We start from the raw sequence: 26,130 nt of genomic DNA, 5'->3' as shown, positions 1-26,130 counted from the left end.
ACATGGATTATCAGGTAGTACCCGTGTGCTCCCCACTTCCGCATACAGGAATTTAGGTATGTATAGTCCCATTATGGAAATAGTATTGCTATCCCTGAAAATGTTAATTAAGTTTAGATAACAATTTTGAGGCATATAGTATGTGCTAAAAACTGAAAACTTTGCTAGGCATTTGGAGAATCAAAATTGATACAATAAGTTTCCTTCCATCAGTATGGCACAGTACACTATGGGAAAAAAATATCTGTAATAATATGCCATAAATACTACAATAGAGATATGTGTAAGATGTTTTGTTTTGGAAGAAAAAAAGAGAAAGTTCATAGTTTGGAGAGATTTTGGAGGTGATTAGTAAAGTTCTCACAGAAATAACTTTTGAAATGGGTATAAAGAATGATGAAGTGAGGGGCACCTGGGTGGTTCAGTGGTTGAGCATCTGCCATGATCCGGGGGTCCTAGGATTGAGTCCCACATCGGGGTCCCCGTAGGGAGCCTGCTTCTCCCTCTACCTGTGTCTCTGCCTCTCTCTGTGTGTCTCTCATGAATGAATAAATAAAATCTTTAAAAAAAAAAAGAATGATGAAGTAAAAAGGGAGAAAAATGACATTTTGGATGTAGAGAACAGCACAAGATGAAGCCTCAAAACCTTATTACCATAGAAGTAGGGCTGCCAGGAGCCTCTTCCTGACAGAGTATGCAACAATTATAAAAAGTAGAGGAGAACTATCCACTGCCTATGTTTGATTGGAAATGCATTTGAATGACTTAGTTTGTTCATTTCCAATACTTTATTACATGCCATTGATAAACATACCGCAATTTTTATCTATTATATTTTTCAAAGACATCTGGGTTGTTTCCAGTTTGAGTCTATAAATATTCTGTGAATATTCTTGCCTGAGTTTCTTGGTACACAAAGGAACGCATTTCTATGGGCACATGCCTAGAAGTGAAACTGCTGACTCATCAGGTTTTTGAGGCTTGTGTTTAGCGGATGACCAACGGTTTCCCAAAGCAGTTGCTCCAAGAAACACCCCACCAGTGCATGAGAGTCTTCATAATCTCACATCCTTGCCAAATAGTGTAGTATTGGTAGTTTTTAAAATTATAGCCATACTGGTAATCTGTAGTGATATCTCATTGTAGTTCTAAACTGCATTTCCCTGCATACTAACTAGATTTAATACTTTTTCAAATGTTTTTGGCCATTTGTGTATCCACTTTTGCGATATGTATCTGATTAGTTTCTTGCCCATATTCTATTTACTGTTCATCTTTTCCTCATTAATTTGTAGATCCTCCTTCTCCCCTCCTCCCACACACACACACACACACACACAATCCATACACTGACATACACTCACACACCCACACACATAAATTCCAGTTACAAACTTTCTGAAACATCCTCTACTCTGTAGCTTGCCTTTATACTTAATGGTATCTTTTTTCATTTTTTTTAACAGAAGTTGTTAATTTTAATATAGTCTAATTCAGCTCTTTTACTTTATGATAAATGCTTTTGTTTGTTTTCTGCTTTTGGGTTTTTTCCTTAAAATCTCTATCCTAAAGTCATAAAGGCGTTTCTCTTATTATCTTCCAGGAAGTCTCTTGGATTACTTTTAATATTTAAATATAATCCACCTAGAAGTACCTGCCCCCACAACTGCTCTGCAGTGCCACTTGGTCATAAATCAAATGTTCACATTTGTCTGTCTTCTTCTGAACTTTCTATTCTGTTCAATTTGTCTATTGTTCATCTGTTTCCTCCAGTATTACACTGCATAATTTATTGTACCACTATAATAAGTCTTAGTTTACAGATAAGTTTTCTTGCCTTTTCTCCTTCCAGACTGACCTAGTTCTTTTTACACTTCTAGAAATATATGCCTTTTATTTATTTTTAAAATATTATTTATTTATTTATTTATTTATTTATTTATTTATTTATTCATTCATTCATTCATGAGAGACAAAGAGAGAGAGGCAGAGACATAGGCATAGGGAGAACCAGGCTCTCTTCAGGGAGCCCAATGCAGGACTCCATCCCAAGACCCTCGGATCGCGACCTGAGCCAAAGGTAGACACTCAACCACTGAGCCACCCAGGCATTCCAAAATATATGCCTTTTAGAAACAACTTATCCATTTCAATGCACACATACATACACACTCCTGGATGTTTATTATAATTTTTTGAAACTGTAGATCAATTGGGGGAAGAATCAGCATCTTTAAAATATTAAGTCTCCATTTATTTAAGTCTTTAATGTCACTAATAACTTCATATACTTTATATAAATGTCTTACAGATTTTTGTTAGACTTCTTCCTAAATATATAACACTGTTGGATGCTATAACAAAAAGTATTTTTTAAACATTTCATTATCTAATTGTTTGTTGCTGACATACAGAATTGACATTGATTTTCAGAAACCATCCTAAATTCACTAATACTAATTTTTTTGTTTTTTTATTTTCACAACCATTCATAAATAATGCCAGTTTTATTTATTCTCTTTCAATATTTAAACCATTGATTTACTTGCCTTCTCTCACTACATTTGCTAATCCTCCAATATCATGTTGAATAGATGTGGTAATAGTGGACATTGCTGTCCTGTTCCCAACCTCAAAAGTAAAGCCTTCAAAAATCCACTATTAAGTATATTATATACTCTCCATTTTTATAGATATCTTTTATTAAATCAAGTAAGTTACCTTCTATTTTTAGTTTGCATAGTTGTTTCAAAGCCAGAACTTGATAGATCCATCTCTGGAGCCCTTGTCATAAGCAAAGTTAATGACGAGTGACAGACTGAGCAAAAATATTTGTGAGTTATAGACCAGAGGGCTAAGCTCTCTAAAGAATTCTGGTAACATTGCCAGATTTGATTTTCTCACACATAGTTCCAAACACTATGTTCTAGGCCACTGATGTCAGGAATCAAAGTTTTACCAGTCCAGGAGCATAAATAAGTTAGTTTTTTCCATAAAGCTAAGTGTATTTATTTTAAAGGATTGTCTTTTTTTCCTGTGGATATCTTTCGTGTAATTTTTAATGATACAATGTTATTTTTCTAATAAATCATTATTATAATATTCAGTAATTTAGGGTTTTAAAAATTTATCTTATTGGACAAACTAAAATATTAGTAACTTGCTGCAGGCCCATCTTAATTCTTTATTTGATGGTCTCAGAAATCTTTGACTATATGTCTATCAGTGATCTTTAGAGTACTGACAAAGAAAAGAGCAGCCAATGCATTAAGGCGATATGGGGAAAGAGGACCCTTAGGGAATATGGAGGAGGATATAAACCAGGGCAGTGAGACACCACAAAGGCAAGGGAATAAAAGGTTTCAGCCTGAGGCTGTAGTTGGCTATGTCAAATGATACAGAGTCGAGTAGGATGAAGACAATAAAATACCTACTGCGTCTAGTAACAAAGAGGACATTAATGATTCCAATGGGAGACTTTCAGCAGAGCAGCAAGGCCAAGACCGATGCTGTGGGTGGAAGACAGAAATATTGGTGAGAAGTGGATTCTTCTCCACTTGGATGATTTTTCTGAGAACTTCAATTTTGAAGAGAGACAGGGGTCTCAGTTCTACTGTAGATATAGTAGGATTTGGGTTCACAGATTGCTTGGTTTGTTTGTTTGTTTTGAAGATGAGAGTTGGTTGAATAAGAGTAACATTAATTTAAAATCTAGCAGAGAGACAGGGATATTAAAATAAGGAGACAAAGATAATAATTAACAGAGAGAGATTCTGAGAACATGAAGGTGAGTGGAATATAGAACATAGATGGACAACTTCAGCATGGGCAGGGAAAGAGAACTTTGTCTTCTGTGCATCATAAAGGAAGCACTCAGGGCATCAGCCTAAGACTGTGGGGCTTCTATGTGAAGCTTAACACCAGCTGTCTATGTGAATGGTGCCCCATGCTTGCATTAGGTACATCTGCCCGGGCACATGCAGCAGTCTTGTACATATGTAAATCTGTAAGTCAGTGGAACTAGAATTTGGGAGAATCACCATCAAGAGTAAGAATAGTTAGTGAAAGTCCTTGACACAGAGCAGTCAACAAATTGGGAGTGAATTAGAAGAGCAAGAGAAGGGAAAAGAGAGCCACCTTTTCTCCTTTCCACATTTCCCATGCTAAGTTTCCATCAGGTTTCACTCTTAAAAACATTCCTTCTATGTTCCTCTTCCCTTGGTCTGCCACAGTGATCATTCTCCAAATTCCTTGCTTAGGCAGCTTTTAAGAAGAAGATAGTCTCTCAAACTCATGCAGAACAAGATAGGTATTTAAATACTAAAGACTATATTTTAACTTAAAAGAATTCATCCCTAAAGGTGAAATTTAAGCAGTTTATTGGTGAGTAGCAGAGATATTTTTAGAAGAGAAGTCATCCTGGTGCTTTTATATCCCTTATAACCCTTCCAGGGCCATGGCATTCAGTTCCATGATCCACACAAATGCACCCAGTCAAGGGAAATGTGGGGCTGAGATCTGTCCCTGCTGATGATGATATAGGCAAATTGAAGTTCCCTTTTTTTCTAAATTAAATCAACATGTATATTGAGCCTATACTGTCTTCCACCTAGTATGTCATCATTACCCCAAATCCATTTGTTCAAACTTTGTACAATTATCTGCAGAAGGAGATGGGGTGATAGTTTCTGCAGAACATCTGTGAATAGGATCCTGAGGGACTTTCACTAGCCTGAGATGACTGGTTTGTCCCAGAAGAGCATGGCAGATGTTGGGTGCTTAGAGGAATTCATTTAAGGTAGCAATCTGTGAAATGAGAAGGAGGCTGGTAAATGTATGAATAAACTCGATCTGAATCCTATACATACTGATCGATACTGTCAGGGAAGGGAGGACCAAACAGAGGTATAAAAGTATAAGATTTCCAGTTTAAAAAATAAACAAGAGACTAATTTCTCTCCACTCACCTTAACATAAAATTTTTTTAAGGAAGATTTTACTAATTATCTCAAACAAACAATAAATCATCCATCCCGCAAAGGTGGGCTTTTATGATGCTCATACTCTTTCTATAGGAGGGTTTCCAGAAGGTGGATTCAGTGAATGAGCTGGATTCACCTTTGCTTTGCATTGTGAATGGAGTTGCATTCAGACATCCTAGCATCTGAGCTTCAGGTGAGACTAGGCATTGTCTAACCTGTTGACCTAGCACATAGAAGGCACTCAGTTAACATTTCTGCATGTTAAATAAATGCTTCTTCTGGTGCTGCTCTTTAGAGTAAAGAGTGGCTGGCTCTTTAGTCAATGACAGAAGCTTCATCTGCATCTGAATTGAACTCCACTAGGAGTGGTGCATTCTGGGAAATGGCCTCATTAGCCAGTGTCCTCTATGTCTCCCTCTGGGACTATAGAGCTGTCATCTCTGGCATTAGTGTGGAGAGAATCTCAGCCAGAACACCAGGTTGGGGCGAAAAGGGCTTTCTTCACCTTCATGCAGGACTAGTGGTGGCAAAGAATCAGAGAAAACAAAGAGGGACTCGCACATCTCCATGGATTCTTAAACTGAGGACCTAAAAATGCATTTTCACCTGTTGTTTCCCAGTAACACGAGAAAGGTGTTGGCAGGCAGCAAAAAAATGTTCTTGGGCAGCAGTCCAGTTGGCCTCAAAAGGCTATCAAGGAGGCATTTAAAAAGCTCTTTGCACAGACATGTCCAGAATATTGACCAGAAGAGAGAAGAAGCCCTCACTGAGCAATTTTCTCTCACATGTTCAAACCTCCCCTCAGCTGTGTGTTTGGCAGGGATCCCATAGAAATCGCAGCAGAAGCTATCAAGATAGCTTTTATGTAGACATCCTCCATTTTAATAATCCCCAAGTTTCAATAAAAACTATCTCTTTCCACTTCTACAGATGGCAGGAAGACTAGACAGCAGAATATGCTTTCTACAGACAGCTACTGATTCTTTTTCAGTATGTACCAAACACAGAAGGAATTCTTAACTACTTTTAAGTTATATAATGACAGAAAAAATAATAAATGGAGTACTTAGAAAACTAAACAATATTTTGTTATTAAAAATATGTAAGCTTGCAAGTTTGGAAAGTTAAAATCTTGAAAAAGAGCTCTTCTTCAGTTCTTTTCATTCCTAAATGACCCATTAGTCAATTCATTCATTAAAAATATTATTGAGCTCCAAATGAGTACCAGGAACTTGGACAATAGGGATTTAGGATACAGAGAGCAAGGGGTAGGGAATAGATTTCATTTATTTATTTTCCTTCCACATAAAATTTATACCTTGAGGATGTCTTCAGGAAAATGTCATTTTTGAGTGCAAATGGGAAATTATGAGAAATGCAGTTGATAAGTTCTGTTTGCACATGGTCAGTCTTTCCCTTCTCCTTCCCTCACTGTAACTTGCTAGATGTATTCCATTTCTCTTCCAGGGACAAAGAAATAAAGTTGATCCCTCTTGTCTGTGACAATTAATTACTTATCTTGCTTTGAATCTGCACTTGTGAGATGGGTATTTAATTGGGCCCAGCCTTCAAAGAACTCAAGGTTATCTTCATGGCAAACCCCACAAGGGAATACAATATATTACCTTCAAAATATCTTAGACACAGCCTTAGCTTTCTATTTTAAAACTGTCTTTACTCAAATGGTTAATCATTTCTTCTAGATCATTAAGAAAATATTATTATTATGAGGTTTTAAGGGCATTTTCATTTCTTTTTTTTATCATTTACAATCCCGTTAGCTTCGAAAGTGATTTGAGGCTGCTTAAAATAGAAACGATTTATGTCGCATAGCTTTTCAAATAGAAAAACATGAAGAAGTAGGGGAAGCTTTATTATAGTCCCTGTTACGTCTTTCTTAGAAGTCATATAAAAAATCCTGCAATGCTAAGGCACAGCAAGCTTTTGTTCTACATTAGAATTTCCTTCTGAAAGTCCTATTTTCCTGCCCTATGTTGAAATTGTCCTCATACTAACATTAACTGAGGATTTATCATGGGCCAAGCACTATCCAGTACTTCACAAGCATTAGCTTGTCTAGTTCCTGAACATATCATATAGGGTGTATTACCTGAACTTCATTTTAAATACAAGGAAACTAAGTTTGGAGCTTAAGTGGCTTGCTTGAAGTCTAGTGAATTGCAGAGAAAATTCCAATCCAGGCAGGTCTGATGGTCTCCAGAGTACTTCATCACTAGTGAATATTTATAAATAATGGGTCATATGCCATTTGTGGATCATGAGGTCAACTTAGTGGCTTGTGATCAAGTGAATAAGATAGAATAATAATGATCAGAGTATGTCCCACAAAGTAAAAGGCAAGTTATATTTCAAGAAATTTTGTTTTCAGTGTATGTCTGTTTTTATGCTGGATTGTGATATAAAATATATGTCTGTGAGTTGCTATCATAAAAAATTTCAAAGCTGCTGCACTAAGATATATTGACTCTCAGTCATTCATGTTCCAAATACAGGAGAACTGCTGGTTTTTAAAATAAATCTGCCCTCTACAGAAATGTTTACAAGAAAGAAGAGAGTTAAAAATCTATGACTCAGTATGCCTCTCCCTATGTGAATAGGCTTAACAAACTAACTCCCAGAACTGTGCAGTAGAATTTTCCTAAAATAGTCAGACCTGACTGGTCTTATATCAAGTTGCTAATAGTAAATCACTCATCTACCACTACAGCAATAATAGAACAAATATTTTTTGCTTTGGTAAGAACAAAAATCTAAAGGGTAGAAAAGCATCCAAGGGCCACCTTCTCCATCAAAGGAAGGTATAGCAGATGGAGCAGCAGCAGCTTCTGGAATAGAGTGTGCATTGGTCTGTCCAGCCATCCCCAAGAAAGACCAGGCTCTCGTGTGTGTGTGGGTGTTCATTATTTTTAAAAGGAAGTGAAAATTAGACAAATTGAGTATAAACAATTCAAAATATAATGTGTTTTCTAAGATGTTAAACTATTCTCTATGAACTTCCCGCCTACAAAAGACAATTTAGTTCTCATTATCCTCTTTCCCCATACAAATATTTGAATCATCCCCTGATCTCAGAGGTCCACTGATAACTACTGTGTTATGAAGATATCAATTAAAGCAGGAAGCTGCACTTCAAGGGGTGTCAGTCCTCTGTGAGGATGAATTCAAACTAGTCTTATTCAGGGAACATAGGAGAAGACAAGAGATGAATAGTAGCTAGGTTGAATGAAAAAATGAAGAAAGGAATATAACTAACCTTGATAAAATTACTCTGTGGATAGGATGACCAAAAACATTCCAGAAATTTATATGTAAGAGACATTCTTTGAGTTGTGAAAGCATACTTTCCAGAAAATAAAGAGATGTTTTTCATAAATACCCTAGTAAAATTGTGGAAGTCATGTATATATTTTTAAAGGAATGCAAGGTGAAACTGCACAGAAATTGACCAAAAGGGAGCCATGCAACACACTCAGGCATGTCTATCATTCATTTTCACTAACCGAAGGGAGCGAGCAGTGTTAGCAAGGTGCTCCTAATCGTGCCACTGAAGGTTGGCATCATGGCCAGGGGTTTCCTTGGGTTGGTGATAAGATGTTTTTTAACATAGCAGAAGGATAGAGAACAAGTCTTCTGTGACTTTCCAAATCAATTAGTTCATTTAACTTCCTTACACCTGAAACACAAAGGACAGTATCACCCATACATAAACTAGTTGAAGGATAACTGACATAAACCACTTGTGCAAATGGCCTGGGGCACAGTAAGCTCAATGAGTGTTAGATGCTATTACTTACTATTATTTCTCCTTATTCAAATGTGGCTCTAGATTTTTTCTAATTCACACTAAAACTGTCCTTTTGCATATATATTTTTATTATGTCACCTCAATTTCTTCTCATAAAAGAGTAATAAGTAAATAAATCCACCTATTTAATTCTGTTAGCTCATGGCTCTACCTTTCTATTTCCAACAGTGGACAGACAACCCTTTGATTTCACATGAAAGTAAGACAATTACTTTGGTTTTGTTTACTATTGCCTTCCTGAAATTAGTTCAAAATGAACCTTGATCCCATTGTTGGTATACCTGGTGTTAGACATGACCATGATTGTTTAGAATGTCATAATTAAGAATATTATTCAAAGAAATTGTGCACTGTGAATAATGCCAGACAAATTCAACTCACAGGGTTCCTGTGAAAATTAAAAGGGATGCCAATGAAAAGAGTTTGTCCATATTAACACTTTCTATTACATGAGATTTGTGTCCCCTCTTTCACACAGATTTTCCACTGACTGAGGGTAGTACAATCACTCCTTTGTGCCAAAAAGGATACTTTCCCTGTGGGAATCTTACCAAGTGCTTACCCCGTGCTTTTCACTGTGATGGCGTGGATGACTGCGGGAATGGGGCTGATGAGGACAACTGTGGTGAGTCTCCTGCTCAGTTCCAGATGTGCACCTCCCCTGTGAACAGCCTCAAACTGCGTGGACCAAATAATAATTGTCATGAAAGGGAAGAGAGGAATTGTTATTCTATATGGAATCCTATTGTAACATGGATAATTGCTCCCCAATTTATTTGTGATGATGACCAGAATTGTCACAGGTAGAGGTTGTGTGAATCAGAAATACAAAACTGATAAAAATAGAAATCATATTTTGAAATCTACTTGGATGTCCATATTCTAATTTTTAAATGTCTTCCTATGACTTTTTTTTTTTTTTGGCTTGGTAATTTAGTTCAGCTGCAAGAATATCCATAAAGTGTGAATGGGCTCTGCCTAGAGAATTGATTGGTTGAGCAGACCTCTGCTGAATGCCCACAATGTGCCAGGTGCTATTCAACTCACCTGGACAGAGCAGGCTCAAGGGAGAGAAGGTCCTACCCTCATGAAGTTCACTTGGACCTGCGAACAAGGAGGACAATAAATCTGTACATAAATAAACCAGATGTATTTAATTATTAAGATTTATTTAAATACTAAAGTTTTCAGAGAGTGATAAGTGTCATAAAGAATAGAAAACAAAATAATGAAATAGAAAATGACCTGAAAGGAAGACTATTTTAAAGATGCAACCAGAGAAAACATCTCTGAGATGCTGACATTTGAATTGAGAACCAAACCATGAAAGGTTATGAAGGAACAGAGTTGCAGACAAAACAGCAAGTGCAAAGACCCTGAGGCTCAATGAAACATGAAAATGTATTTGTGGGTTGGAAAAGCCAGTATGGCTTGAGCAGAGTGAACAAGGGTATAGAAGGTAAAGAGGTAAGCAGAGGCCAGATCACCAAAAGTCTTACAGGCCATTTCAGACATGTATGTTGGGAAAGTATATATTGTCTAAAATAACCTGTATATTTTTACTTGAAGAAGTAAATGCCAGGTTGACATGTCTAGTCAATGAGTGAGTAGACACTAGAACCCAGATTTCCTGAATCCGAGAGAATCCTGTGTGTTTTCTACCACACAGAGCTGCCATTTTTTGGTACTGCCCAACTAGCAATCAAAGTGAGACAGCATTGTCCGGGAATGCCAGGCATCTGTCTCTAGAATCTGCTTTCCTGCCCCTGAGTATTCATGCATGGGTCCCCCTCATGGAAACTTCTGCCTTCACATCCTGTGAATCATTCATGCTTATCCTTAGGATGCAGTACAGGTCCCCTTCTCCCCTGAGAAGCTGGGCTTCCCTGGCCCCACTTCCCCACCCTGAAGCTCTCCCACCAGTCTAAGATAAACACCTTATCTCTCTGTTGCCATAGCATCCTGGCTGTAGCTGTATGGTCGTACTAAGGACTGCTTTGTCTTTTCACTGTACTTCTTTCACTAGACGTGAACTTCTTGAAAAGAGTTCTTCTTTTTGTGTTATTTGTCTCTGTGTCACCAGAGCCTAAAACAGTAGAGTATACAGTAGGTGCTCAATCATGGCTCAGTAATGAGGGCAGCTGTCTGGATGGCAATGGGCAAGTCAATCAAATTCTTGGCATTACCTTTTCACTGCATAGGAATCAGAGATCCTGCATGTTTATCTACCTCATGAGGATGTTCTGAATGCAAATTAAAAATAATTCATGTGAAGGCATCAAATAGAATCATTTAAAAAACCATTGTGGGTATTAATAAGAAATAGAAACAAATTAAAGATTTCAGGGATCAAAGGGCACCTGTGGGCAACTATTTAAATTTACTTTTCTATTTGTATGAACTTCAGTATCATACATTATAATATGTATCTTGCCATTTTAATAGCATATATTAAGGTAATGATACTTCAAAATCAGACCTCCTTTTCAAAAAGAGTAAAATTTTCTTGCAGAAAAAGGAGAAGGAAATTTAGCAAATAAGCAGGTTATATCCTCTGACAAATTGAGAAAATATTATTCCATCTATAGGACTAGATAATCTTTATTATAAGGAACTTTGCTTTTGCTTTATTAAGGGCAGGTGACATATATTTTATTAGTCATTACATCTATCAAGTACGTATCTACATATACATATGCAGCAGTATGCATATGACAAAACAATTCAGATTGTATTTTCTTCTGAGGACTTCAAAATTAAGATGAAACATTTAAACTGTCAGCCTTAGAAACAAGTAATATTTTTCAAGATGGATATATGTATGTAAAACAATTATCTATTTCCATTATGCATTTTCTGATACATACATTTGAAATATTTATAACCGCAAAAAAGGGAAAAAATCTAGATCTTTGCCTAGCTTTTTCTCCCTTACCATCAATGTTATCATTCAATTACTTAAACAAATTTTAATTGATTTCATTATCAAATTTTTATACTTTTGTTTTGTAATTTGATATTTGATTTATAGAATAACTGACCCATATTCATCACCATTTCACAGGAGACACTAGTGGATGGGCGACTATATTTGGCACAGTCCATGGAAATGCTAATAATGTGGCATTAACACAGGAGTGCTGTAAGTGGTATTGATTCAAAGACTCAGTATCAGCTTTGCGAGCAACATGATTTGTGGTGCATGGATTTATATGGGTAGGGTGATAAATTCCGTTTAGAATTTTAATTTCAGTTCAATGTATTTCAGTGGTCAATTGATCTGTTGTCTGCCGTGGGACTGAAGAGTTGGAAGAAAACAGCATACTCCATTCATACTCATTTATGTATTAGCCTGTGATTGCAAGAATATAGAGATATTGAATAATTATGACAAATAATAAAGATCTTTTTCCCTTTCATTAATTTATTCAATAAAGATATTGAGTACCAACTACTTTCCAGCCCCCATGTTAAATACTGATAATGATAAGCAAGATGTGGCCTCAACTCACAAATACTACACACTGTAGCAGGAAAGACAAATCCTCATGGAAGCAGGGATGGTACAATACAATGTTAAGCTGGAGGATGATGTTTGCTCAAGGGAATGCAGAAGCCCATTGGAAGAAATGAAGGCTGTGCCAGGGGTGGGGAAAGATCCACAGAGAAAATGACTTTGAGATGGACCTAGAAAGTCCTGGGTGAGGGAAGAGGAGAAGATAACAGGATGAGCAGGAGAGTAAGATCTTCAAAACACTGGGATAGGAAGGTGCAGAGCACCTCCCAATTGCCTTTCCCAGTGGTTCTGAGTGCATGAGGCAGAAGAGCTGGAGCTGGACCTAGAAGATGAGGCCCACAAAGGGTTTTGGGGGCACACTTTGGACATTTGCCTCTATGCTGTAGGTAGAATCATGTCTTTATCTATACCTATATTACATACATGTATATAATGTATACGTAGACATAATTAGGTAGGTACATGTGCAATTATATACAAATACTATTATGAACATATAATGCATATATATTAAACACTATATTAGCATTATATTATGCACTTTATAATACCAGTTTATAATTACCACTTATATGCTTTACTATACATGCACAGTTATATCACATATAAAAATTAGAAATTAAAAAGATTAAAAATAAATATAACTGAAAGTTCTAATATTTTCTTCCTGAACTACAATAGATCATCTTGTACACATCCCCATTATGGAGATCACTGCTGTACACAGTGGGCAACCTCCAAAATTGTGGGCTTGTTTTCTTTTAATGAAGAGGAAGAAGCACATGATAAGAAGTGTTGGTGAGACTGGTTCTTCCACCAGAATTATAGCGAATGGATTAGAACAGTAGTTCTCAACCAATTGTCTGGAGACATTTGAGTTGTAATCACTTGTGGGTTGCTACTGGCATCTAGTGTGCAGAGGACAAGGATGCTGTTGAGCATTCTACCCTGCACAGGACAGCCCGCCACAATGGAAAATGAGCTGACCCAAATGTCAACTTGCCAAGGTTGAGGAGAGAGACTGGTGAAAGAGATACTGATCATAATGTTTCCTACAATACTTCAAAATAATACTCAGAATCTGAGCTCAGAAAATATTAATGGGAAAATTGAGACAGAGAGATGCAGGAAGCATTTCTGAAGAAGAATCCAGAGCTTGAGGGTATGATTGACTTGCAAGAGAGGGATCTATGTTAGCTTAGGCAACAGGTCCAGCTTGGACTACATGGAATTCTTTATTGGTAAATAAGAATTTCAAACCCCAGGTCTTCAATCTAATAATGTAACCACTATTTTTAATGTCAATAAACATTGAAGTAAGCATTTTGAACTTATCTTTAAGTTAAGATCTAATCTAAAGTTATCTTTATCTTATCTTTATAAGCATAAACTTATAAACAACATAGAATATTTTCCAGAGCTTTATACACTACAATGCATCTTTTGAATTAAGCAGGTACTCAATAACCAAAATTCAGTGAAACTGATTTTTTAAAAGTTTGGATAAAAGTGATTTAAAGGAAGCAATTAGAAAGAACATATAAAGACTTAAATAAGTAATAGTAAATACAAAAATTGGAAAACAATTCTCATATTCTTAGCTCCATCAAAACAAATACTTACAGGATCGGGGCAAAATCAAGTGTTTCATAAATATTGCTTCTCTCTCTCTCTCTCTCTCTCTCTCTCTCTCTCTCTCTCTCTCAAACACACACACATACATATACACACACACACACACACACACACAGATTGTCCCATGGGTCAACTTGGCCTGGTTTCTCCAAAGATTTCTCACTCCTTTTATATACCATTATCTTAATAATTATATAAATTTCTTCCCAGTAAATTTTCTGAAGTTTTTTCTTCTTCTGAATGTTTCTGACAGATGAATGGTTGGTTTTCCCACTTTTATAGCTTCTCTACAATTTTTATCTTCCACTATAACTTGAGAATAATGAAAAACAAAGAATCAAAAGAAGGAATCTGACTTGGTTGATTTCAATCAGGCCAATGGACGCTACAGCAGAACCTGCATCTCTCTCTTCTCCCAGCTCTAGAAATTTGAAAGATGAAAAGAATTAAATTTCATTTTAATCAACAAGAATTTATTGAGCAACCTCTTTGTGTCATTCAATCCAATTAAATTGACTCAATTAGACCCATTACAGATTTACTCCATCATACTCATGTTTTCAGTGAGGGAACTTAATCTTGCTCCACTAGAGGCTTTTGTGCCATTTATACCTTTCTGTGGTTTCTTTCTAATCACTTATGAAGTGCCTCTGAAATGACCACTGGAAGCTAGAACTGAGATGAAGCACATTAGTCTCTATTTGACTAGGTGAGAATTTTTTTTTTTTTGCTTTTATTATGGGCCTGAATTAGTGCACCAAAGATGTAAATGTTATACATTCAATGAAGAGAGAACAATGTTATTTATTAGAGATAAAGTCACAATGAAAGAAAGGTATTTTTTCCCCAGTGAAATACTACTCTTTTGCTCCTTAGTTCTAAATCAGTATCCACAACCCTGTGACTGCAAAGGAACTGAATTGGAATGTATAAATGCTGACTTAAGGGCTGTACCAGTGATTTCCAGCAATACGACATTACTGTGAGTAGAATTCACATCTTGATGATATTTGCCTGTACAGTCATATGGAAACCATGTGGTCTAATCTAACCTTCCCTTTTTCTGTTTTATGTTACTTGTATATTAGCAAAATAATAGAAGTTCCCTTTAAACTGCCAGCCATCAGAGAATTCCTCATGCTTCTTCTCCAGGGAAAACAGGTTTAAACACGGAGTGTTAGATTAGCCTGGATATCATTTAGCTCACAAAAGTCTGTGATATGGAGTGTTTATTTCCAGTTACTTTCCGGCTTATTGTTTTTACTAAACTGCCAGTACTGGACAACTAAAATGAAAAAAAAAAAAAAAAAGGAAGAGCACTAACTTATTCTATCTCATTTTAAATGGTGGTAATTGTCCAAGATTGAAAAGATATAAAAGATCTATGAAGCTGGCTGGCTGTATCATCACTGTGCAAGTTTTCCTGTACTTGGCAAAAGGTTTTGAGAGCCTCAAGATCTCATTCATTGGAGTATGATTGAGTTGATTAGGATTTTCCATTGGTTTGTGTGGGGTTTTTTGTTTTGTTTTGTTTGTGGTATTTTGTTAAATTACCCAGACAGTAAAGATGTTAAATCACCACAGACATTCCAGTCTATGATACTAACCAGTCAAACTTGTCAAATGTTTGCAAACTGCTTTAATTTGGCCTTATGGACTTCTCATCTCACATGAGGAAGTTCTCAGTTACTACAGTCATTTTCAAATGTGTATTAAGTAGCATGGAGTAGCATTGAATATCCTGTTTCCAAGTATGCACTTTCTAGGGAAAACTTTGGTTGGTCATTAAACCCATAATGAAGTCCGCTTTACCTGTTATTTCAGGTCTCTTAAGAAAAACAAAATTCACAGTCTTCCAGATAAAGTTTTCACCAAATACACACAACTTAAACAGATGTAAGTAGCTATTAAGTATTTTTATGAAGAAAGCCTTATGAAAACAAAATCCTGTTTTATTTAAGATGCCTTTTATCTTTAAGTAAAATGAAATATAAACTTGTTAAACTTTATCATGAAATTTATTTTCCAAATGTAACTAAGATTAGGAAATTGAGCTTTGAAAACTAGCATATTATCTTTCCATTTCATAATTTAAAGTAGCTGAATTGGAGGCACCTGAGTGGCTCAGTCGGTTAAGCATCCGCCTTTGGCTCAAATCATGAGCCCCACTTGGAGCCCCACATCAGGCTCCTGGCTCAGCTTCTCCCTCTCCCCCTTGCTCTTGCTCTCTCTCTCACTCTCTCTCTCTTTCAAATAAATAAATAAAATTTTAAAAAATTATTTAAACTAGCTGAATTGATTTTATTTAAATTATTTTTAGAGAACTAAATTGAAGTTGAGATCAGGCATCTCAATAAGAAAAAACATAGTTCCATGTTATTTTCCAAGATTATTTTGGAAAATGATCTTGTAGATTCAGAGGCACTAGATGAACTTTTTTAATTTAAAGAGGAATGTTAGTAAAGAATGATCAGATCATTTAAAACACATAATGATAGGATACAGACTATCTCCCAGGATAATAGGAACAAAATCATAATCTTAGTGAAATCAGTTATATTAGCATATTTGAGGAAAGAAAATATTAATAAATAGGGCATAGTAGGCAGTGAAGATATAGTAGTCAGTGAGAAACAAAGCACCAAGATGCTTCCAGTACCTTCCAAGAAAGAAAACCAGGATCTGGGAAATGTAATCCCCATAGACATCTCTACTGGGGACAACAGGGATGGATTGTTAATTTCCACCATAAACTTGCATGAACTATTTTTTTGATGGAGATTACCTTTGCTTTGATTCCCTGCTCACCAAACAACATTATGATGACTTCATTAACTTCCAAAATTATTCATACTGAGGTATTTGGTCAGTTATCTTGGATAGGGTATAAGAACATTCTTATTGGTGAAATTAGATACCTCCTCTTTAAATAAAGAAATTGAGAATATTCAACCTCTTGTGAATTTGGTTACTGTATGTCAGTTCCTCTGAGCCTAGTCACTCTGGGATATTGAAGAGATCAATTCTCTATACTTGCCAAGACAATCATTAGACTAGATTTAAAAATTAACAAGATAATGTTGTAAGGCCCCTTGGCAGTACAGTCATATTATTTTATCCTTCAGTCTTCAGCATAGAAAGTTTCTAGAAATGTAAAATATGTTAAAATGCAGAATGTAAAACATATTAAAAGGAATAAAAATAACCTAATCTTTTGCTGATCTTGGACAGACATATTTGGTTTGAAATGCCATCTACAATTCTATGCTGTTTATGAATTTAGGTATAGATTTTCTCATACAAGAAAAGAAGTCACTGAAGGAAGTCCATTAGTGAAGTGGAATCTTATGTGAACATAGATAATCATGCCTTGGTTTGATGATAGCCTTTGTAAATATCATCTTATATTTCTGTAAATACCATCCTGGAGCACGTGATCACGTTGACATCGTCACAAGTCACTCTGCACTGACTCTGGGTTTCCAGATTCCTCTAGAGAGGAAATCCTAACTATATTGCTGTTAATCTTACTGGAAATTCTTAGAATCACCACATGTTCATTCTATGAATCAATATTGTGCTTGCACTGCCTGAATAATGCTCAAGAGAGGAAAAATAACACCAGTGGAAAGGAAAGGGGCTCATGTTGTAGAGTACCTGTTTCAATTCTATTATCTAGAGTCATTGAAACTTTATTAATTTTTTAATTAAATTTTATTATCATTTCTGGGGCAACTAAAGTCTGCAGTGGTTAAATGATTTAACTAAGATCTACAACCAAGAAGTGGAAGAGCCAGAATTAGAGCCCCTATCTTCTGATGCCCAATCTAGTGTTTATTTTATAATAATCCGGAACTAAAGATGGAAAGAAATCATTCTAGCATCAGACTAAATAGTGACCTATCCCATACAGAACTCCCTTTTCTACAATTTGTCCTCTAATTTGGGACAAGTTGACTGGGGAAGGCAGAGAGATCACCGGAAGATCAAGCAAAGAAGAGTTAAATTTCAACTACTCAGACCAAGTCTTTTTGTGGACCATTAATCTATGTCAATATTTATCTCTTGTAGTATCAGCTAGCCAACCTAAGGGAAGAATATGGGATCACTACTTTTGATAATTCAGGCCCCAATATTTCTTAGTGAAATAAAATAGGAACTAACCTTACTTGCCCAGAGCAGCTGGAAAATTCTTCAAGTAAATGTTCACTTCTACTTCATCTGAGAAAACCTAGATGCCACATCATCACCCAGCAGAGGCTCTCCCGATGCAAGCTGCTCTTTGATGCTTTCTAGGCAGGTTGATTCTCCTAGAGACCCAGAGAAAAGAGATAAGGAGATTCTCCTCAATAAACACTAAGTATCTATTATACGCAAAGTACAGCACAATTCCTTGAACACAATCAGTCCTCCACATAACTTTTGGATATTTAAAGCTGACTGTTTCACTCTTCATGTTCTGCAAGTCTCTTTGAGCAGAATTCTCCCCCAAAATGACTTGGTTTCATATCTGATCTTCATTCTGGTCACACTAATCTGTGCGTGTTCACCTACATTTGCCTTGCATGCAGTATCTAGAATAAATGTAATACTATTACTGTGACATGACCAGAGCAAGGCAGGAGAAAGCTAGCAATATTTCCTTTCTAAATTATATGCTCTAAGCTTATATTTGCTTTTCTGGTGGCTACTTAGTGATCATACCTCTAAAATTCCCAATCCCGTGCCATAGGCATGTCTGTTAAGTGATAGCTATTCAATCCTGCATTTGTGCACTTGGCATTTGAGAGCTCATTGTGGGTTGATAAATTTTTCCCTATTCAGTTTCATCCTGTTAGAATAAGATTTTCTTATCAGACTGTGAAGAACTTTTTGGAAAATTCAACATATTCACTATTCCTCCCAACAGTCTGTCATCTGAAAGTTAGATGAACCGCCTTTACCCAAATTATGAAGTAAAATGTTGAAGAAGACAGTGACAAATACTCTTTCCTAAGCCCTTCATCTCCATCCTTCAAATAATGTGCATTGTTCTTTATTTTGTCCATTAAAACATCATAAAACCATTTGATCAATGCCTGGTAGATGTAAAAGCAATGTCAGCCACAGGTTTGTGTTGGACTGATCAGTTTTTCAAAGAGGAAAATCAAGCTGGTCTGACACACCCTGATTCTCATGTAGCACCCAGTTCACTTTGAGGTATTAACAGCTAGTATCCTAAATAGCATGTTCTGTGATCTTGCCTAGAACCAACATCAAGCTTATCCTTCTATGCGCTGAGATATAGCGTAAGAGAGCACTGAATCTAACTTTGACTGAGTCTGTGGTCTACAAAGCTTGAAATATTCAGTGACCTGAGGTCATTTAGGTATCCTGAAAAATGAATTCATAAATCAAAATGAAATTTTAGTTGCCAGATGAATAAATATTGTTCAACTTATCTGAATGCTTTTACTCTTGACCAGATTACTCATTTTAATAATCTTTTAAAATGTCAAGACTTTCTAACATTGGGGGAAGAAATTTAAGATGAACTTTCAGAGAAATAAAATATAATTTAGAACACTGACTAAAATACTTTATCACCACTACAATGAAAATCAACAGCAATTCCCCTCCCCATTGTAACATAAACCTTATATAAATTAGAAATTCCTCCTTAAACATGGCTTTTGTTCAAGGCAATCATTGGCAACAAAATGTAGCTCAAGGAGTTGCCTGGCTCATGAATACAAAATGTTGCATAAAAAAATAGCCTATAAACATGCATATCATTAAAGCATTTATTTGCTTTAGTTTCAGGTACATAAATTCCTGGCGTTTCTGCTTGAAAAGTCCTGACAGCTGAAACAGCAGGAATTCATGAACCAGTAAGTTATTCTTAGAAAAGCCATTCAACATAAAGTATATTAAACGGGCTCATAGCTCAGCTCTGTATGAAAAGAGGACACCACTTGCCAAATTGTCATGTTTCCAGATTTCCCCCCAATATTCACCAAGTTTCTATTCTGTAAAGAAGAAAGCAGATACCTCAAGATCAAGCCTAAGCTTGATCTAACTAGCCTAAGTCTGAAACAGAGGCCTTGGGACTCCAGTTCTCTGTAGGGTGCCAGGAAGCTGAAGCCAAATCAGAAGACTAGAGGCTCTTCATTATTTAAGGAGTTGGAGTCTTAACTTGTGTCAGGGAAGGCAAATAAGCTATACATGTCCAGTGAGTCATACAGATAGAAAGCACAAAGTCAAATTCACAATCTATGACTACCTATCTCTTCAAGATTGACAATGTGTACGTAAAATGTATATTGCATTTTTGAATTCATTATCGTGAATAAAATATAAATAGCACAAGTTAGGTAGTAAATCTTGTATTTAAGAGGAACTTCAATATATCTATATTCTTTTCTATTTTCATTTACTATTGTAACATAATTCACCATATCAGTTTTCATTACATCACTCAAGGGCTCTGAAATGCTAAAAGATATTATCTATATAGATATTGATCTATATGGATTCATTCTATTCATAGCAGAACTTTAAAACCCGAAGCACAATTTATGCTGCAGTGGGAAGCATCTCCTCACAGACATGGTGCAGGAGGCAGAAGGGTTGGAAAGGCATGAGGTCTCAGCGGGTTTCAAGTCTACTTTGTAGGGTTGAAATTGATGCTTTGTGTATCTATGAAGACAATGCATGTGCTCTGTCATACCAACATTTTCCACTTGGTGGTACACAGAGAAAATGACAATATTTGTTTAACACTTAGGGTAATAGATGGATTAGCAGATAAACTGGGAGCTGATCTCGGCTTTGCCTAGCTACCTGAATGACTAAGGCCTTCAATATGCACACCTATAATGCCTTCAGGACTCAAAGCTGGGAAGCTTTGCTAGGGAATAGTTATGGTATAATAAAATTCAGAGTACAGTCAAACGCCAAAGGAGCACATGTTCTAGGAATAGTTTCCCAGTGAAGTATCATAACATTAAGAAAGTGTTGTGTAAGATTTTAGGAACCACATCAAATAAAAATAAGAGCTAGGGAAGTCATTCAAAAGACTATGTAGTCATTAATTACTATTATTTTAGCAAACATTTCCTGTTCCTAAATACCTTTAGATAATATGAATTCAAGGCTAACCTCCCATTGTATAATAAGCACAGGAAATGGAAATTATTTTCTTAGTTACTCCCAACAGTGCTGTTATTGAATAATACTATATTGCTAAATTGCTTCAGTTAAGTAAATCAAGAGCTGTGTGTTGAAGTTAATTTACTAGCCCAGGTCAACTACTTATGCCATTTGTGACCTTGAGCACCTTGCTAACTCCCTTTGTACTTCTCACTCTGCATTTCAAAATAGAAAAGAATAAGACTTGCCCTCTCCTTTTTCAATGGGAATAGAATGAAGAGAAATGGGGAATTAAAGTTGGAACTCTGTGCTGAAAGAATAAAGCTCAACAGTGAGAGACTGGCTAGTCTCCCATAGGGAGCATCTCCTGCAAGTCAGAATAAGAAAACTGCAAAACAAGACCACTTCCCTCCTCAAACTCATCACACATGAGCTCAGTGGTGCACACCGGAGATGCCCGAATCTCACTGCATACGTGCTAGTGGGACAGAAGTACTGGTTAGGTTCACAGCCATCTGTCATGGGCAATGCCTCTACTGCCCAACATAAGAATAAGACTTGGGACTTTACAAGTCAGTTTTACAAACTCTCTTTAGATGAAGAAAGTGGAGACCACATTCAACGACTTGATAAAATACCTAAACCATAATCACATGACTCTTCTATCTTATTCCTACCAGATTTCTTCAGCATAATTGTATTACACACATATCCAGGAAAGCATTTTTTGGATTACATAATCTGCAAATATTGTGAGTAACTTCTTTATGATTATGAGTACAATTTTAAGTACAGATTAAAAGGGTAGAATGGTCCTTTTTGAGGGCTAGACTTGGCTATAGTGAAATGGGAGGAATTGGTTATCACGAAATACTTAGTTATTATGCTAAAAGAATTATTAAAAGATTTCTAGTTTTACCAGAAGACAGCTATAAAGTTTCTCTTAAACACTGTCTCCTCAAGTTTGGATCACTTCCACAATATTTTAGCTTTTTTTTTTTCTAACCCTTGCTAACTTACCTGTATATTTTCTTTAAATGCTAGTCTCCTAAGGATCTGACCAAAAAAGACAAAAGCAAAACCAAAACAAAACAAGAAACAAACAAACAAAGAAACAAACAAACCTACCCTTACACTCTTAACAAAATATAACCTTCTAACACATTACTTTTGGCCATTTTACTGGTCCTGGTACTGTTGTTGCACACATTAGGCTTGTGGTTAACTGTATCTTCTGGTTGTTCTTTGATCTCTCCCCATCTTCTTATCCAGCTGGGTGCTTTCAGAAACAGATGTCCATACTCCATAATCATCAGCAGCTCATATTCTAATTATATGTGACTAAAATGGAGTATTGAGTTTGCCTAATTGACTTGTTCATGCTATTTATAGATATCTCAGTCACAACTGCATTACAACTCTCAGACCCGGAGTATTCAAAGACTTACATCAGCTAACTTGGCTGTAAGTATTCTAGCTTTTCCTTTCCCCACAAAAGATCAGTCTTTATGATATACATCAATGCTTATAGTTTCCATCTATTTATGTATCTTGTTTATTATATTAATTTTTCTGTCACATAATCTGGAGCATTTTAACCAAGCAATTCAGATAATGGTATGCCAAATGGTAGTTGTGTTCAAAGAAATCGGTGCCATGCTTTCTCAGGTAGTTTTCGGAGTCCATCCAGTGGACTTGCATATTTTGGGATGTTTAGCAGCATCTGTGGTCTCTACCCCACTAGATGCTGGTAGTATTGGTTCTCAGAGTTGTGACAACCAAAAATGTCTTGAAACATTCCCAGATGTTCCCTGGGGAAAAGCTGTTCTCCGTTAAAAACCACTGTCCTAGAAAGTAAGTTAAGGATTTTTTTTATTTCCAGAATATTCATTAAAAAGTCTGAAAATATGGTAGCTTGTGGTGTTTCATCACTGTCCAGGCTGAGCTACCATCTCCATACTGAGGGGTCTCACATCAGATATCTGTGTTTTCATCAGAAAAATTAACATTGGGCAGTTAGGAGGCTCTATATGTCAGTTTCCCCATTTTCTGTAGATTGGCCTGGCCTCATGGAAAAAGCCAGAACTTTTACTTCATCTAGATCCTGTGTATGCCGTGATCCTATGCTTAATATTTCAGGAAACTTTCTTAATCTTCCTAAGCTGCTTTTTTTCTCATCAGTAAACTACAATCATGGGTCCTTTATAAGAGCACTATTGATAGAATTATATAAACTGCCACATGTAGAGCACCTGGCCTATAATGGGCACTCAATATCACTCCCTTCTTCAAATCTTACCCTCAGGGACCTCTGAGAGTAAGAGGAAATGGCACCTGGCTTCAAAGGCACAAGAAAACAGAAGGCATATTTCCCTTTAGTCTATTTCTTTCTAGGAAAATACCATATATAATTAGAAACATGACTTGAATATATGAATATTTTCATTCATTCACCCTCAAAGCTTCTAATGAGTTTGTACAGACCTTATTAAATGCATCATTTAAGCAACATAAGAACAAAGAACCATTTGTGATTTCCTAAGTTTTTCATCATCCACTCTTCATTCAATCAGTAGGTCAAAGCATTCACTGAGCCCTATTCAGCCAACTAATAATTCAGCTTGTGCTGGATCCAAGTACCCAGAGGTGAATGGTGTGACTTGGGTCCTTAAGTCCAGCAGGAGGTGGATTCAGGCAGAGATAACAATGAGGACAGACCTCATAAGGGCTGAGAAAGGGGTGTTGGGAATGTGGAGAAAAGAGCCAGGGTGAAGGAAAGGCTGCCAGGGAAGAGGATGGGGGCCAAGTGTGGATGGGCAGGAAGGAGAATAGCGGTGTTGGGAGAGACAGGATTGTCATGGGCCTCTTACTGTTTCTTGGTTTTATTTCACAAATGTCTCTAACATTGGAAATGTTTGCGATATGGTTTTTTCAGAATTCTAGATGACAATCCAATAACCAGAATTTCACAGCAGTTGTTTACTGGATTAAAGTCCTTGTTTTTCCTGTAAGTGTTCATCTACCTTTCAATACATCTGTCTATAAATTGCAATGACATCTAACACCAGATTACAAGAAGAGCTTTAAAAAAACTCCAGCCTGCCAACACATTTATTAGTCAAAATCTTTCCTCTATATCCAGCCACAGTTACTGTTGTGACTTCCTGGCCACAACTCATGGTGTATGTTAAGCCTACTGATTGATTGCATTTTGATCTCCTTTAATTTCCTTTAATCCTAAGGCATGTTTTACTTTCAGTGGTTAACCAAAGATAGTATTCATTTTTATCTCCTAACTACATTTAAATCTGTCAGAAGCTCCCGGGAGTTCAGCTCCAAATACATTTTTAACAGAGGGAAATGTGCCTTTGCCTAGTGAGAGTCACTAAAAATTCTAAAATCTTTGTCCTACCGACAGAGCTGTTCTCATAATTACATTCTCGCTGTTTATTAATACACTGGAATGATTTATCAGCAGGGGATTATTATGTTTCTTTATAGGTGATCATATAGCATCATTATTTTTCCATTTGTCAAAAGGGACCACAATATCATAAATTAATCGTACAGCTTAACATGCTGATGGGTTGTTTCCTTTCCCCCGGTGCCCCTTGCTATCACTTCTTAGATTTAATGCAGTTTCCGATGCGGCCCTTTAATACTGGAAATGATTAATGTTTCTCTTAAGAAAAAACTTTGGATGTAGGATTCTAGAAATGATTGCAAATTTGAAGTTTACAAGGAAAATTACCATGAACTTCAAAATTATTGCTCAATAAATACTTTTGTTTCATCTCATAAAATTAAACTGTATAATATTTATTCCCAGGTTGTATATCGTACTTTTGTGTTCATAGTTTCCTTGACATCTGCTCCCTTATCCATGCCGTACACATAGCTAGAGACCATTTTGAAGAGGTAGTTATGTCTATATTCTTCACCGTGCTGTGTTGATTTTAGCATGCAAGTTTCCAAATTGTGGAAATAGTAAAAATGCTGTTCTTAAAGTGGCATCTCATTTTGTTTCTAATTAACATCTTCTTTGTGTAAAGGTCTATGGTTAATAACTACTTAGAAGCTCTTCCCAAACAGATGTGTGCCCAAATGCCTCAACTCAACTGGATGTGAGTATGCATTTAGGAGCTCATTTGTTCTTCATCCAGATGGAGGAAGCTAGACCTGAAGTTAATTCATGATTACATATAAAGCCCATTGGCGATCTTCTTTCCAAAGCCCAAATCCAATTATTTTCTTTCCTGGTTGAAAAGAGAATTCCCATGGATTTGCAGTTCAGATTCACACTTGCCCCTTGATCACCTGAGTTCCACCACTTTCTATTTCTTCCTCGATCTAGTCTACTATCCTCCTCCACACATGCTTTCCTTCCAGATGCTCTAAACTGCTGTAATCAATTCCCTGGGCACATATTATTCTTTTGATTTGAAAAGTTTCTCTCCCTTATTCTTTTGGTTAGCTCCACCATTTCGTTCAAAAGTCAACCTAAACATCCCCTCTAGAAAGCCATCCCTGACACGCCAGCTTATTTCATTGACAGCCTCTGTGCCTCCTTTACACTAGGGACAGACTTTCACCATGCCACCTGGCCCCTACTCTGCACACCTGTCTTGGTATCACTATCATAGAACTGTGGGCTTATTTATGTGTCCCCTACCATTCTGTAAATTCTATAAGAGCAGAAACCCACCTTGGGATTTATATCTTAGCATTTGTGCAGTGACCAGTACATAACTGCTCAACAAACCCTTGTTAAATGAATGTTCTACACCATTTCCACTCCTTGTTAGCTCTTAACCAACACTTGTTTAAAACATGTAGTTAATTTGTTTCATGGCTTCGCTACCACTACTCACCATCCCCTGCCACCTTCACCTTCATGGTCTCTCGAGACAGAGAGTATTGTCACATGCAGTGAGCTCTTGCCCTGTAAAATGCTGATGGTACTGTCCCCTAAAAGCCTTCTCATTGTCATGTTAGGGGACTCAATACTCATAAGATGATAAAATTTTATTACCTCAGCT

At 36.5% G+C, this 26,130-nt stretch overlaps 1 protein-coding gene across 1 annotated transcript in view; it reads left to right on the top strand.

Moving 5' to 3' along the window:
• RXFP2 (relaxin family peptide receptor 2) overlaps positions 1-26,130 on the top strand; it is a 60,615-nt gene that overhangs the window by 7,178 nt on the left and 27,307 nt on the right. Inside the window, 8 exon segments of the mRNA NM_001005870.1 lie at positions 9,287-9,433; positions 11,873-11,950; positions 14,837-14,942; positions 15,785-15,856; positions 21,772-21,843; positions 22,484-22,555; positions 24,027-24,098; positions 25,144-25,215. Of these exon segments, the coding sequence (NP_001005870.1) occupies positions 9,287-9,433; positions 11,873-11,950; positions 14,837-14,942; positions 15,785-15,856; positions 21,772-21,843; positions 22,484-22,555; positions 24,027-24,098; positions 25,144-25,215 (691 nt within the window).

This window comes from Canis lupus, chromosome 25 (assembly GCF_011100685.1).
Source record: "Canis lupus familiaris isolate Mischka breed German Shepherd chromosome 25, alternate assembly UU_Cfam_GSD_1.0, whole genome shotgun sequence".
Taxonomy (NCBI): domain Eukaryota; kingdom Metazoa; phylum Chordata; class Mammalia; order Carnivora; family Canidae; genus Canis; species Canis lupus.
This window is presented reverse-complemented; position numbering and strand designations above follow the sequence as displayed.